Below are 13,878 nucleotides of genomic sequence, written 5' to 3' on the forward strand. Positions count from 1 at the left end.
TCCAAGACTGAATCTCGTTTTTCCTAATGTGCAACAGAAAAACCACACGTGCCAATTGGCGTGTTCAGTGGCTCTTTAAAGATACTCAGTGATTTGACGTCGCCACGAGCAGCTGAGAGGAGCGAGATGCACGACTCCTCTCTCACACAATCACACAGTCTCTTCACGGTTACAAGGTGGGAGTCACGGGACCAAAACAGCAGAGAAGTTGAGCCTCGCGCTTCAACGCTCTTAGTTGTTGCGGAAATTGACCCACTATGCTGTTAACTTTGTGCATCTACGTCACATCGCTAAGTCCACCTTTAATATCATTGCAGTTAATATTGTCTAATATTCTCAGAGGTTCCGTCCCAAATGGCATCCTGATACGTCAACAGAACAGGGTCCATAGGAGTCTGGTCTAAAGTAGTACACTATATAGGGAATAGGGTGCCAGTTGGGTCACAGATAATCAGGTTAGTTAGAGAGTTAAGACAATATAAATATTTGCTTTTATTTCCAAACAATATCAAAACATTTAAATCAATAGAACTTCAACAATGTCTTTTCGCAAACCATGATCCAATGGTCAACAAACTCACGCCTTGTTATTAAATAGAAGTGTGTCTCTCGTATGTGTGTGTGTGCGTGCCCGTATGTGTGTGTGTGTGTGTGTGCGTGCCTGTGTGTGTGTGTGTGTCCCCTCCAGGCTTCTACTGGTAGTAAAGCTCCAGGTTCTGTCCATCATGGATCTCATCTGCAGACAGGAGAGTTCAGGAGGACAACAACATGAGGACAACAACACAAACCCCATTCATATGCCAGATGCACCGTGTGTGTGTGTGTGTGTCAAATGTCACCAGTTGCACAACCGAATCATTTCCCTGGATTTGCCTCAATATAATGAACTAAACCAGGAATCTCCTCACTTTCAAGCCAATACTTCACCAATAGCATTTCTCAATAACAAAAACCTTTGCTTACATTTAGAAACCCACTCAGACAATAACCTTCAGATACAGTGAGGAGGTGACAGTGAATTACATTTACATTTTTACATTTTAGTCATTTAGCAGACGCTCTTATCCAGAGCGACTTACAGTTAGTGCATACATTATTTTTTTTATACTGGCCCCCCGTGGGAAACGAACCCACAACCCTGGCTTTGCAAACGCCATGCTCTACCAACTGAGCTACATCCCTGCCGGCCATTCCCTCCCCTACACTGGACAACGCTGGGCCAATTGTGCGCCGCCCATGGGTCTCCCGGTCGCGGCCAGCTACGACAGAGCCTGGATTCGAACCAGGATCTCTAGTGGCACAGCGATGCAGTGCCTTAGACCACTGCACCACTCGGGAGACTTATGTTGCTGTATGTTTCTCTCTCCTTACAATATCTAACAGTATCTAACCTGGAAGGAAAGCAGACATGTTGGCTCAGCATTGCCCAGTTTGCGCAGATCCCTCCTGGTCAGAGTGAAACTGCTGTTCTAAGGGCTCAATAGTTTCCTATTTCCTCCTGGTTAAACAGCAGGTTAGCAGGTTTTTTTCATGAATCTTGTTCTAGAGGCAGCTCTGCAGAGCGGTCAGTAGCTGGCACAGCCACAAAGTAATAATGATTTTAAACCTAACCTTAACCACACTGCTAAACCCAATGCCAAACCCTAAATTAAAGACCAAAAAGCTAATTTTTGTTTTCATGAACTTTGCAGCTGGTCTATCTAAGCGGAAATCTCTCACTTCTGTCTCCAGGACAAGACTCGGGACAATAAACGCCATCTTGTGGTTAAACAGTGAAACTGTATTTCTGAGGGCTCAAAAAGGATACAGTCTCCCAGAGACACATGGTCCTTGAATATGGTGTACCTGAAAGGAGAAAACAGGAAGTAAGTCACAGAATAAGAACACTGCTTAGACCAGGGTCCTTCCTGAACGTTGCAGATAGAATGTCATGAATAGAGCACAATTCCTTATTCTATGTATTCCTTAATGGCCATGTACTCTTAAATCTCTACCCAGCACAGCCAGAAGAGGACTGGCCACCCCTCAGAGCCTGGTTCCTCTCTAGGTTTCTTCTTAGGTTCCTGCCTTTCTATGGAGTTTTTCTTAGCCACCGTGCTTCTACATCTGCATTGCTTGCTGTTTGGGGTTTTAGGCTGGGTTTCTGTATAGCACTTTGTGACATCTGCTGATGTAAAAAGGGCTTTATAAATACATTTGATTGATTGAAATGTATTGTGCAGAACTATCTTAATATTCTAAACTTTACCCTGGATACAAATGCAGTCTACACAGAGAACAGTCTGAATAATACAGGAGAAAGAGAAGGGAAGTGACTCGTCACTGGTTCCAATGTGCCACAACTATCACGTCCATAGGCTAGGGACTGTTCATTTCTTTCTCACCATTTCTTGAGTACGATCTTGTCCCACCGGGTGCCGGTCTGGGCAGCGATGAGCTTCTTCAGGTCTCCTATAGTGTCTTCTGAGCTGCAAAGGAGAGGGTTAAGGCTGTACACTGACGACTGATATAAAGACATGTTGGTACAGTGTTTCTATACCAGCATCTACAGACACCTATATAACCCTAACCAGAACCCTCTGAAGGTTCAGCATCTAGACACCTATATAACCCTAACCAGAACCCCCTGAAGGTTCAGCATCTACAGACACCTATATAACCCTAACCAGAACCCTCTGAAGGTTCAGCATCTAGACACCTATATAACCCTAACCAGAACCCCCTGAAGGTTCAGCATCTACAGACACCTATATAACCCTAACCAGAACCCTCTGAAGGTTCAGCATCTAGACACCTATATAACCCTAACCAGAACCCTCTGAAGGTTCAGCATCTAGAAGGATGCTGACTTTCTAGGCAGAGTTGCAAAGAAAAAGCCATATCTCAGACTGGCCAATAAAAAGAAAATATTAAGATGGGCAGTCTGAGATATGGCTTTTTCTTTGCAACTCTGCCTAGAAGGTCAGCATCCCGGAGTCGCCTCTTCACTGTTGACGTTGAGACTGGTGTTTTGCGGGTACTATTTAATGAAGCTGCTAGTTGAGGACCTGTGACGCGCCTGTTTCTCAAACTAGACACTAATGTATTTGTCCTCTTGCTCAGTTGTGGGCCTCCCACTCCTCTTTCTATTCTGGTTTGAGCCAGTTTGCGCTGTTCTGTGAAGGGAGTAGTACACAGCGTTGTACGAGATCTTAAGTTTCTTGGCAATTTCTCGCATTGGAATAGCCTTCATTTCTCAGAACAAGAATAGACTGACGAGTTTCAGAAGAAAGTTATTTGTTTCTGGCCATTTTGAGCCTGTAATCAAACCCACAATTGCTGATGCTCCAGATACTCAACTAGTCTCAAGAAGGCCAGTTTTATTGCTTCTTTAATCAGCACAACAGTTTTCAGCTGTGCTAACATAATTGCAAAAGGGTTTTCAAATGATCAACTTGGATTAGCAAACACATCGTGCCATTGGAACACAGGACTGATAGTTGCTGATAATGGGCCACTGTACGCGTATGTAGATATTCCATTAAAAATCTGCAGTTTCCAGCTACAATAGCCATTTCCAAAATTAACAATGTCTACACTGCTTCTTTCGAAAACAATGAAATTTCGAAGTGACCCCAAACTTTTGAACGGTAGTGTACATTTGTATATATAGTGTACGTTACTATCGCCAATAGGCGATAAAGCTGTATGCGTCTATGAATGGGGTAGGCTAGTCTGTGCTGTAAGACTAGCTATTGAACTTGCATGTTGGTCAGCTTGGTAAAAGGATACTTGCACTTCACCCGGACCTTCTTGCCCAGCCGGTCATTGCAAACCACCTCAATCATCCTGATCCTGTTCTGCAGAGAGAGAGACGGGAAGAGTTGCTTGAGATACTGTGTGACACGGTGAGCATACGATAAACACTATTTTCACGCCACTTCGATACGTAAGTTACTTTTTCGTAGCAGGTTAGGAGAACTTAAAGCGGGTTAGGATAATTAACGTAGCAGTTAAGGAGACTGGGGTTAAGGTTATGATGGGTTAGCGAAAATGCTCTCTTAACCTGCTACGAAAATCACTTCGTATCAAAGAGCGTGTCCCGTGAACATACAACACAGTTTAGCTAGCTAACGTTAGTTGGTTACAATACAAGGAGGTTGTTCCAGTTGCTTGTCATTCCAACTCCAATAATGTAATGTTGTTTAACAGCTAACAGTAAGATAATAGCTAGCAAAATAAACGTTATGTTGTCGAATCTGGAGCTGGCTAATGTTAGCAGAACTAGTTAGCGCTTCATCAACAACCACCGAAGATTTCGAACAAAAAATAAAGCATTAAGTCTTAGATATTGACGTTTCATTATACATGTTTATTTTGGTCTATACCATTGATAAAAATATCGTATAAGTAAAGATATTACCTTATTGGTCACTAGTTGTTCGCTAAAACGTGAATCGCTTCAGCCTGCGTAGTCGTAAAGCGTTCCGCTTTGTGTACAACGAGAAGACACACCAATGAAACGTCTAAACTGATGATTGACGTTTCTACTTCAAGGCCTCTCATAAGGTAACATGTCAAGAGAAGGCGGGTACTGCGATATGAACTTATGCCGTAAATTGACCAGAAGTGCTGTGAGTAGTTGCAATGAAATAACATATACGGTCACATCAGTATCTAAGGGCATTTTACCGTAGATCAGTGGAATAAACCACCGAATATGACATCAACATACCATTCGGTTAAGCCAATGTACTTTATCATGAGAAATGCGTCTAATGCAACAACAACAAAAAAAAGCAAATGTTCCAGAAAAGTGAAGAACATTCTAAACATGTCTCTTTGCTGACACCTGGCGGATGGAAGGTGCAACAACAACAGCCGTTTCCTGCGAGCCGCGAGAGGAAAAGAGGAGTGACTTGTACCGTTTTGAAAGCAAGCAGGGACAATGGCAGACGCCGAGGACGAGAAGCTGCCGTCCGGATGGGAGAAGCGGATGAGCCGCAGTTCAAGTAGGTGGAGAGAGATGACTAGCTTTCATCCCAGTCCCGAACAATTTGTCGCTGGTGCACAAAACATTATACCGGCTGAACTAATGCAAATGCTAGCGTTAGCAGCGCAGCTAAGTTTCTTAGCTAGTTAGGTTGGTTGTAAGCTTGTTGCATCGTTAGGTGGTGACGCATGTTTATTTGTGCATTTGTGAATTATGTTTGATGGTTATTCGTTTGACTAGTGCGTGTGTCAAACTATCATCTGGTGTTTAGTTGGCTAACGTTAGCCAGTAATGACGCTCATGTCATGACTAACCCAGCAAGTTAGCTAGCTAAACTAGCAGCGGCGCATGCATGTTTTGACGGCTGTTCAACGTACTATGCATTGGACAGTAACTTCTTTCATAATCAAACAATTCTTAGGTATATATGTATTGGAAGATATACTATTGTATGGGGTGTCGTCATTTTGAGTTAGCCAGTTTATTCATGAATGTCCATTCATTTCATTCGCCAGCTCGCGAGGTAGGCCCATAACAATGACGTCATTTTGTCCCGCGCCTTGGAGCCATTCCAACACCAGTGTTAGGATGGCAGGTGCCTGCCCAGTGAGCAAAAGTTGTTGAAAAAAATATTTTCTCAACGCCTTCTGCACAATATCATTAAAAGTTGCTGAAGACGACTAACTGAGATTAGTTCTGTCCATTCCATGACTAAAGCAAAATGCTTTCGTCTGCATAGATTAGACCACCTTCCGGAGACATTTGAAACCCTACCTCTTTAAGGAATACCTGGAATAGTATAACAGTAATCCTTCTACTCCCCCACCCCCCCATAAAAACAAAAAAAGTGTGGTTGTCCCACTGGCTATCCTAAATTGAATGCACCAATTTGTAAGTTGCTCTGGATAAGAGCGTCTGCTAAATGACTTAAATGTAAATTAGTGCACATGAAGGAAAGGAAGCTTCAGTAGAATTTTGTTTCAGCATCGCCTCCCTCTTTCTCTTAGTCTTTCTCATCCCCCAAACAACACCTCACCTATCTCCTCTCTTCCCCTATCTCCTCTCTTCCCCTCTCTCTCCTCTCTTCCCCTCTCTTCCCCTCTCTCTCCTCTCTTCCCCTCTCTCTCCTCTCTTCCCCTCTCTCTCCTCTCTTCCCCTCTCTCTCCTCTCTTCCCCTCTCTCTCCTCTCTTCCCCTCCTCCCCTCTCTCCTCCTGTCTTCCCCTCCTCTGTCTTCCCCTCCTCTCCTCTTCCCCTCTCTTCCCATCCTCTCTTCACCCTCCTCTCTCTTCCCCTATTTCCTCTCTATTTCTCTTCTCCCCCCCCCCCCCCCCCCTCTTTTTCTCCCTCCTCCCACCTTTCCCAGGTAGAGTATACTACTTTAACCACATCACCAATGCCAGCCAATGGGAGCGTCCGGTGGGGTCAGGTAGGTCGCCCAGCAGCTAAGGGGATGGACCTGTAGCTGAAAGGTCGTGGTTAGAATACCTGGTGGGGCTCTGTGAAATTGGTCTGGGGGATTGATCTGACAACTGGAGGGGTGCTGGCCCTTGAGCAGGGCCTTTACCCAGCAGCGTGCTCTCCATCCAGGGGCGCGGCGCTGCGGCTGGACCCTGTGCTCCTCTCTACTGTGTGTGATGTGTGCTGTCTGGGGGGGTTGAGAAGGAGACTCTGTTGTTCGCTGTAGTATCATATGGACAATGAAGTTGTATTGTCGGTGAGGGAAGTGGACAATAAAGGTGTTTTAATAATAATATGCCATTTAGCAGACGCTTTTATCCAAAGCGACTTACAGTCATGCGTGCATACATTTTTGTGTATGGGTGGTCCCGGGGATCGAACCCACTACCCTGGCGTTACAAGCGCCGTGCTCTAAGTGATGGGAGTAGACAATAAAGTTATATTGTAGGTGATGGGAGTGGATAATAAAGTTATATTGTAGGTGGTGGGAGTGGATAATAAAGTTATATTGTAGGTGGTGGGAGTGGATAATAAAGTTATATTGTAGGTGGTGGGAGTGGATAATAAAGTTATATTGTAGGTGGTGGGAGTGGATAATAAAGTTATATTGTAGGTGGTGGGAGTGGATAATAAAGTTATATTGTAGGTGGTGGGAGTGGAGAATAAGGTGATATTGTAGGTGATGGGAGTGGACAATAAAGTTATATTGTAGGTGATGGGAGTGGATAATAAGGTTATAGGTCTCCTGTAGCTCAGTTGGTAGAGCAGGGCGCTTGCAACGCCAGGGTTGTGGGTTCGTTTCCCACGGGGGGCCAGTATGAAAATGTATGTACTCACTAACTGTAAGTCGCTCTGGATAAGAGCGTCTGCTAAATGACTAAAATGTAAAAATGTCATGGGAGTGGACAGTAAAGTTGTATTGGATTGTAGGTGATGGGAGTGGCGAGCCAGACAAGGTGCGTTGTTCCCACCTCCTGGTGAAGCATAGTCAATCACGTCGCCCGTCCTCCTGGAGGGAGGAGAACATCACACGCTCCAAAGACGAGGCCCTCGACCTTATACAAAGTGAGTAGTTGGGGAAAGAGTTTGTGAGAACATTTGATAAAATGTTTCCAGTTGTCTGTATGTGTTGAGAGAAATGGTGTGTGAAAAAGTTTGATAAACTGTGTGCGTGTATCTGTGTGTAAATGTGTTGAGAGAGATGGTTTGTTGGTGTGTGAGGAACGATGTGTGTGTGTTGTTAACATGCTGTTGTTGTTGTAGAGTACATAGAGCAGATGGTGTGTGTTGTTAACATGTTGTTGTTGTAGAGTACATAGAGCAGATGGTGTGTGGTGTTAACATGTTGTTGTTGTAGAGTACATAGAGCAGATGGTGTGTTGTTAACATGTTGTTGTTGTTGTAGAGTACATAGAGCAGATGGTGTGTGTTGTTAACATGTTGTTGTTGTAGAGTACATAGAGCAGATGGTGTGTGTTGTTAACATGTTGTTGTTGTAGAGTACATAGAGCAGATGGTGTGTGTTGTTAACATGTTGTTGTTGTTGTAGAGTACATAGAGCAGATGGTGTATGTTGTTAACATGTTGTTGTTGTAGAGTACATAGAGCAGATGGTGTGTGTTGTTAACATGCTGTTGTTGTTGTAGAGTACATAGAGCAGATGGTGTGTGTTGTTAACATGCTGTTGTTGTTGTAGAGTACATAGAGCAGATGGTGTGTGTTGTTAACATGTTGTTGTTGTTGTAGAGTACATAGAGCAGATGGTGTGTGTTGTTAACATGTTGTTGTTGTTGTAGAGTACATAGAGCAGATGGTGTGTGGTGTTAACATGTTGTTGTTGTTGTAGAGTACATAGAGCAGATGGTGTGTGGTGTTAACATGTTGTTGTTGTTGTAGAGTACATAGAGCAGATGGTGTGTGTTGTTAACATGTTGTTGTTGTAGAGTACATAGAGCAGATGGTGTGTGTTGTTAACATGTTGTTGTTGTTGTAGAGTACATAGAGCAGATGGTGTGTGTTGTTAACATGTTGTTGTTGTTGTAGAGTACATAGAGCAGATGGTGTGTGGTGTTAACATGCTGTTGTTGTTGTAGAGTAAATAGAGCAGATGGTGTGTGTTGTTAACATGCTGTTGTAGAGTACATAGAGCAGATGGTGTGTGTTGTTAACATGTTGTTGTAGAGTACATAGAGCAGATGGTGTGTGTTGTTAACATGTTGTTGTTGTTGTTGTAGAGTACATAGAGCAGATGGTGTGTGTTGTTAACATGCTGTTGTTGTAGAGTACATAGAGCAGATGGTGTGTGTTGTTAACATGCTGTTGTAGAGTACATAGAGCAGATGGTGTGTGGTGTTAACATGTTGTTGTAGAGTACATAGAGCAGATGGTGTGTGTTGTTAACATGTTGTTGTTGTTGTTGTAGAGTACATAGAGCAGATGGTGTGTGTTGTTAACATGCTGTTGTTGTAGAGTACATAGAGCAGATGGTGTGTGTTGTTAACATGCTGTTGTAGAGTACATAGAGCAGATGGTGTGTGGTGTTAACATGTTGTTGTAGAGTACATAGAGCAGATGGTGTGTGTTGTTAACATGCTGTTGTTGTTGTAGAGTACATAGAGCAGATGGTGTGTGTTGTTAACATGCTGTTGTTGTTGTAGAGTACATAGAGCAGATGGTGTGTGTTGTTAACATGTTGTTTTTGTAGAGTACATAGAGCAGATGGTGTGTGTTGTTAACATGTTGTTGTAGAGTACATAGAGCAGATGGTGTGTGTTGTTAACATGTTGTTGTTGTTGTAGAGTACATAGAGCAGATGGTGTGTGTTGTTAACATGTTGTTGTTGTTGTAGAGTACATAGAGCAGATGGTGTGTGTTGTTAACATGTTGTTGTAGAGTACATAGAGCAGATGGTGTGTGTTGTTAACATGTTGTTGTTGTAGAGTACATAGAGCAGATGGTGTGTGTTGTTAACATGCTGTTGTTGTTGTAGAGTACATAGAGCAGATGGTGTGTGTTGTTAACATGTTGTTGTTGTTGTAGAGTACATAGAGCAGATGGTGTGTGTTGTTAACATGTTGTTGTAGAGTACATAGAGCAGATGGTGTGTGGTGTTAACATGTTGTTTTTGTAGAGTACATAGAGCAGATGGTGTGTGTTGTTAACATGTTGTAGAGTACATAGAGCAGATGGTGTGTGTTGTTAACATGTTGTTGTTGTTGTAGAGTACATAGAGCAGATGGTGTGTGTTGTTAACATGTTGTTGTAGAGTACATAGAGCAGATGGTGTGTGTTGTTAACATGTTGTTGTAGAGTACATAGAGCAGATGGTGTGTGTTGTTAACATGTTGTTGTTGTAGAGTACATAGAGCAGATGGTGTGTGGTGTTAACATGTTGTTGTTGTAGAGTACATAGAGCAGATGGTGTGTGGTGTTAACATGTTGTTGTTGTTGTAGAGTACATAGAGCAGATGGTGTGTGTTGTTAACATGTTGTTGTAGAGTACATAGAGCAGATGGTGTGTGGTGTTAACATGTTGTTGTTGTTGTAGAGTACATAGAGCAGATGGTGTGTGGTGTTAACATGTTGTTGTTGTTGTAGAGTACATAGAGCAGATGGTGTGTGTTAACATGTTGTTGTTGTAGAGTACATAGAGCAGATGGTGTGTGTTGTTAACATGTTGTTGTAGAGTACATAGAGCAGATGGTGTGTGTTGTTAACATGTTGTTGTAGAGTACATAGAGCAGATGGTGTGTGGTGTTAACATGTTGTTGTAGAGTACATAGAGCAGATGGTGTGTGTTGTTAACATGTTGTTGTAGAGTACATAGAGCAGATGGTGTGTGGTGTTAACATGTTGTTGTTGTTGTAGAGTACATAGAGCAGATGGTGTGTGTTGTTAACATGTTGTTGTTGTAGAGTACATAGAGCAGATGGTGTGTGTTGTTAACATGCTGTTGTTGTTGTAGAGTACATAGAGCAGATGGTGTGTGTTGTTAACATGCTGTTGTTGTTGTAGAGTACATAGAGCAGATGGTGAGTGTTGTTAACATGCTGTTGTTGTTGTAGAGTACATAGAGCAGATGGTGTGTGGTGTTAACATGTTGTTGTAGAGTACATAGAGCAGATGGTGTGTGTTGTTGTTGTTGTAGAGTACATAGAGCAGATGGTGTGTGGTGTTAACATGTTGTTGTAGAGTACATAGAGCAGATGGTGTGTTGTTAACATGTTGTTGTAGAGTACATAGAGCAGATGGTGTGTGGTGTTAACATGTTGTTGTAGAGTACATAGAGCAGATGGTGTGTGTTGTTGTTGTTGTAGAGTACATAGAGCAGATGGTGTGTGGTGTTAACATGTTGTTGTAGAGTACATAGAGCAGATGGTGTGTGTTGTTAACATGTTGTTGTTGTTGTAGAGTACATAGAGCAGATGGTGTGTGTTGTTAACATGTTGTTGTTGTTGTAGAGTACATAGAGCAGATGGTGTGTGTTGTTAACATGGTGTTGTTGTTGTAGAGTACATAGAGCAGATGAAGTCAGGAGAGGAGGAGTTTGAGGCTCTGGCCTCCCAGTTCAGTGACTGCAGCTCCGCACGCAACGGAGGAGACCTGGGACTGTTCGGCAGAGGTAACACACACACACACACACGGTCAAATGTAACATGTACTATACACTCTCACACACAAGCATGCAATCACAGACACGCACAAACACATGCACTCCTTTATGTATTTACCAGGTATTTTATGATTTAGTTCTGATATGTGTTTGTATGTTTTCCAGGTATTTTATGTTTATTTTCTGATATAAGTGTTTGTGTGTTTTCCAGGTATTTTATGTTTTAGTTCTGATATAAGTGTTTGTGTGTTTTCCAGGTATTTTATGTTTTAGATCTGATATCAGTCTGCGTGTGTTTGTGTTTCAGGTCAGATGCAGAAGCCGTTTGAGGATGCGTCCTTTGCTCTGAAGGTGGGAGACATGAGTGGTCCGGTGTTCACCGACTCTGGAGTTCACATCATCCTCCGCACGGGATAGAGACAAGCTCTGATACCCCTAAATACCTCCTGAATACCCCCATCACCTCCTGAATACCCCCAACACCCCCTGAATACCCTCTAAAAACCCCATCACCTCCTGAATACCCTATCACCCTCTGAATACCCTATCACGCCTGAATACCCCCTCCACCCCCAACATCCATCAATACACACATCCAACCCCTTTTACCACCTCGAAATACCCCACAATTAAACCCCCCTACCCCCAGCCACCCCTCAAATGCTCTTATCCACCCCCTCCTACCTCCCACCCCCCTTAAATACCCCCTCTTGTCCTCCCTACTACCCTTAGAAGCCCCCCCCCCCAACCTTCTGTTCTATATGCAACTTTACACTGACACCATCAACACCCCTTTTCCCCTGTACCCATTGCCATGACTACATCATTGTGTGTGTGAAAATAAAAGAGACCTGTCGGTAGTGACTGACTGAGCCAACAAGTGTGTGGGTTCACGTGGACCATTATCCCTCCTCTATAGTGTCCCCTCTCTGTGTGTCAAGGCCTCCCCCTGCTCTATAGTGTCCCCTCTCTGTGTGTCAAGGCCTCCCCCTGCTCTATAGTGTCCCCTCTCTGTGTGTCAAGGCCTCCCCCTGCTCTATAGTGTCCCCTCTCTGTGTGTCAAGGCCTCCCCCTGCTCTATATTGTCCCCTCTCTGTGTGTCAAGGCCTCCCCCTGCTCTATATTGTCCCCTCTCTGTGTGTCAAGGCCTCCCACTGCTCTATAGTGTCCCCTCTCTGTGTGTCAAGGCCTCCCCCTGCTCTATATTGTCCCCTCTCTGTGTGTCAAGGCCTCCCCCTGCTCTATAGTGTCCCCTCTCTGTGTGTCAAGGCCTCCCACTGCTCTATAGTGTCCCCTCTCTGTGTGTCAAGGCCTCCCACTGCTCTATAGTGTCCCCTCTCTGTGTGTCAAGCATTATTCTCCCTCTGTCAATGATAACATGTCAGACCAGTAACCCAGTGTTCCACACACACTCTCTCATAGGAGACCGACACATAGAACGCTGACCAGTAACCCAGTGTTCCACACATAGTCTCTCATAGGAGACCGACACATAGAATGCTGACTCGTGGGATTATTTAAATGGTTACCAACATCCCTTATGTGTGGAGAATAGTCAGGGCACAGTCCACTCTGTCTGCCATGTTTGTAGTTCCCCTCCCCCCCTCCCCATTCCATTTACTGCTTCACTGTATCCCCTGTGTTCCAGGGAACTACAATACCCAGTATGCATGTGGGGAAGGGTTTTTGTAAGCTTGAATCTGCTAAGAGGCACTTCATATGACTTGTTCATCTCCCACCATTAAAGGACTCTTATTTTGTAAACCTGTCTCTGGACTTTTATTTTGTTGGCTGTCTGGCTGATGCTGTTGCTGTGGGTGGTTTCCAGATATTTATTTGGGCTGCAATTTCTGAGGCTGGTAACTCTAATTCACTTATCCTCTGCAGTAGAGGTAACTCTGGGTCTTCCATTCCTCATAAGAGCCAGTTTCATCACAGCGCTTGATGGTTTTTGCGACTACACTTGAAGAAACTTTCAAAGTTCTTGAAATGTTCCACGTTGACTGACCTTCATGTCTTAAAGTAATGATGGACTGTTGTTTCTCTTTGCTTATTTGAGCTGTTCTTGCCATAATATGGACTTGGTCTTTTAACAAATATGGCTATCTTCTGTATACCACCCCTATCTTGTCACAACACAACTGATTGGCTCAAACTAATTAAGAAGGAAAGAGATTCCACAAATTAACTTTTAACAAGGCACACCTGTTAATTGAAATGCATTCCAGGTGACTACCTCCATGAAGCTGGTTGAGAGAATTCCAAGAGTGTGCAAAGCTGTCATCAAGGCAAAGGGTGGCTACTTTGAAGAATCTCAAATATAAAATATATTTTGATTTGTTTAACACTTTACTGGTAACTACATGATTCCATATGTGTTATTTCATAGTTTTGATGTCTTCACTATTATTCTACAATGCGGAAAATAGTAAAAATAAAGAACCCCTTGAATGAGTAGGTGTGTCCAAACTTTTGACTGGTACTGTATGCTATAACATCTATAGTCTCACGTATCTATGGTTTCTCTGTGTCTCTGGTCTCAGTAGTCTATGTACTCATAGATGCTATAGTCTCTATAGATTCTACAGTCTTGCCGCATACAAATAGAATAACACCTGCACTTTCTCTCATTCACTCAGTAGTTCATAGTAATAATATCTCTTATTCTCTACATTTCAACACTCTTATCACTAATATCTCTTATTATCCAAATTTCAATCAACTAATATCCACATTTCATTCCTCTTAATATCCACATTTCAATCAACTAATATCCACATTTCATTCCTCTTAATATCCACATTTCAATCAACTAATATCCACATTTCATTCCTC

The 13,878-nt window shown here is 43.1% G+C and overlaps 2 protein-coding genes across 4 annotated transcripts; one reads left to right on the forward strand and one right to left on the reverse strand.

Moving 5' to 3' along the window:
• Window positions 1-479: 479 nt before the first annotated feature.
• Window positions 480-4,509, reverse strand: LOC311126197 (ubiquitin-like protein 5). Of its 2 annotated transcripts, none has more exons than XM_084200216.1 (5): window positions 4,403-4,509; window positions 3,772-3,839; window positions 2,385-2,468; window positions 1,808-1,845; window positions 480-736 (listed from the first exon to the last, which is right to left on the reverse strand). In XM_084200216.1, exons 2-5 carry the CDS (start codon window positions 3,825-3,827, stop codon window positions 693-695), a joined length of 222 nt encoding a protein of 73 aa, XP_084056342.1. In that variant the 5' UTR covers window positions 3,828-3,839; window positions 4,403-4,509; the 3' UTR covers window positions 480-692. The 2 variants fall into 2 exon arrangements, with proteins under 2 accessions (XP_084056342.1, XP_084056343.1); XM_084200217.1 differs by having other exon boundaries at window positions 3,772-3,834; window positions 4,403-4,479.
• Window positions 4,510-4,885: 376 nt separating this feature from the next.
• On the forward strand, window positions 4,886-13,498 carry LOC311126196 (peptidyl-prolyl cis-trans isomerase NIMA-interacting 1-like). Of its 2 annotated transcripts, XM_084200214.1 has the most exons (5): window positions 4,886-4,991; window positions 6,337-6,399; window positions 7,362-7,496; window positions 10,942-11,052; window positions 11,351-13,498. In XM_084200214.1, exons 1-5 carry the CDS (start codon window positions 4,928-4,930, stop codon window positions 11,458-11,460), a joined length of 483 nt encoding a protein of 160 aa, XP_084056340.1. In that variant the 5' UTR covers window positions 4,886-4,927; the 3' UTR covers window positions 11,461-13,498. The 2 variants fall into 2 exon arrangements, with proteins under 2 accessions (XP_084056340.1, XP_084056341.1); XM_084200215.1 differs by lacking the exon at window positions 6,337-6,399 and having other exon boundaries at window positions 4,900-4,991; window positions 11,351-12,804.
• The last annotated feature ends 380 nt before the right edge of the window (window positions 13,499-13,878 follow it).

The sequence above is a fragment of the Coregonus lavaretus genome (genome assembly GCF_964263955.1).
Source record: "Coregonus lavaretus genome assembly, contig: HAP1_SCAFFOLD_597, whole genome shotgun sequence".
Classification (NCBI taxonomy): Eukaryota; Metazoa; Chordata; class Actinopteri; order Salmoniformes; family Salmonidae; genus Coregonus; species Coregonus lavaretus.

Coding starts and splice junctions, on each gene's coding strand:
- LOC311126197 (XM_084200216.1), bottom strand. CDS start 3,827: ATGATTGAGGTGGTTTGCAATGACCGGCTGGGCAAGAAGGTCCGGGTG. Junction 2,469..3,771: donor AAGGTCCGGGTGAAGTGCAA/GTATCCTTTTAC, acceptor TCTCCTTTGCAG/CTCAGAAGACACTATAGGAG. Junction 737..1,807: donor CCATGTGTCTCTGGGAGACT/GTATCCTTTTTG, acceptor TCCTGTCTGCAG/ATGAGATCCATGATGGACAG.
- LOC311126196 (XM_084200214.1), top strand. CDS start 4,928: ATGGCAGACGCCGAGGACGAGAAGCTGCCGTCCGGATGGGAGAAGCGG. Junction 6,400..7,361: donor GGAGCGTCCGGTGGGGTCAG/GTAGGTCGCCCA, acceptor ATTGGATTGTAG/GTGATGGGAGTGGCGAGCCA. Junction 7,497..10,941: donor GGCCCTCGACCTTATACAAA/GTGAGTAGTTGG, acceptor TTGTTGTTGTAG/AGTACATAGAGCAGATGAAG.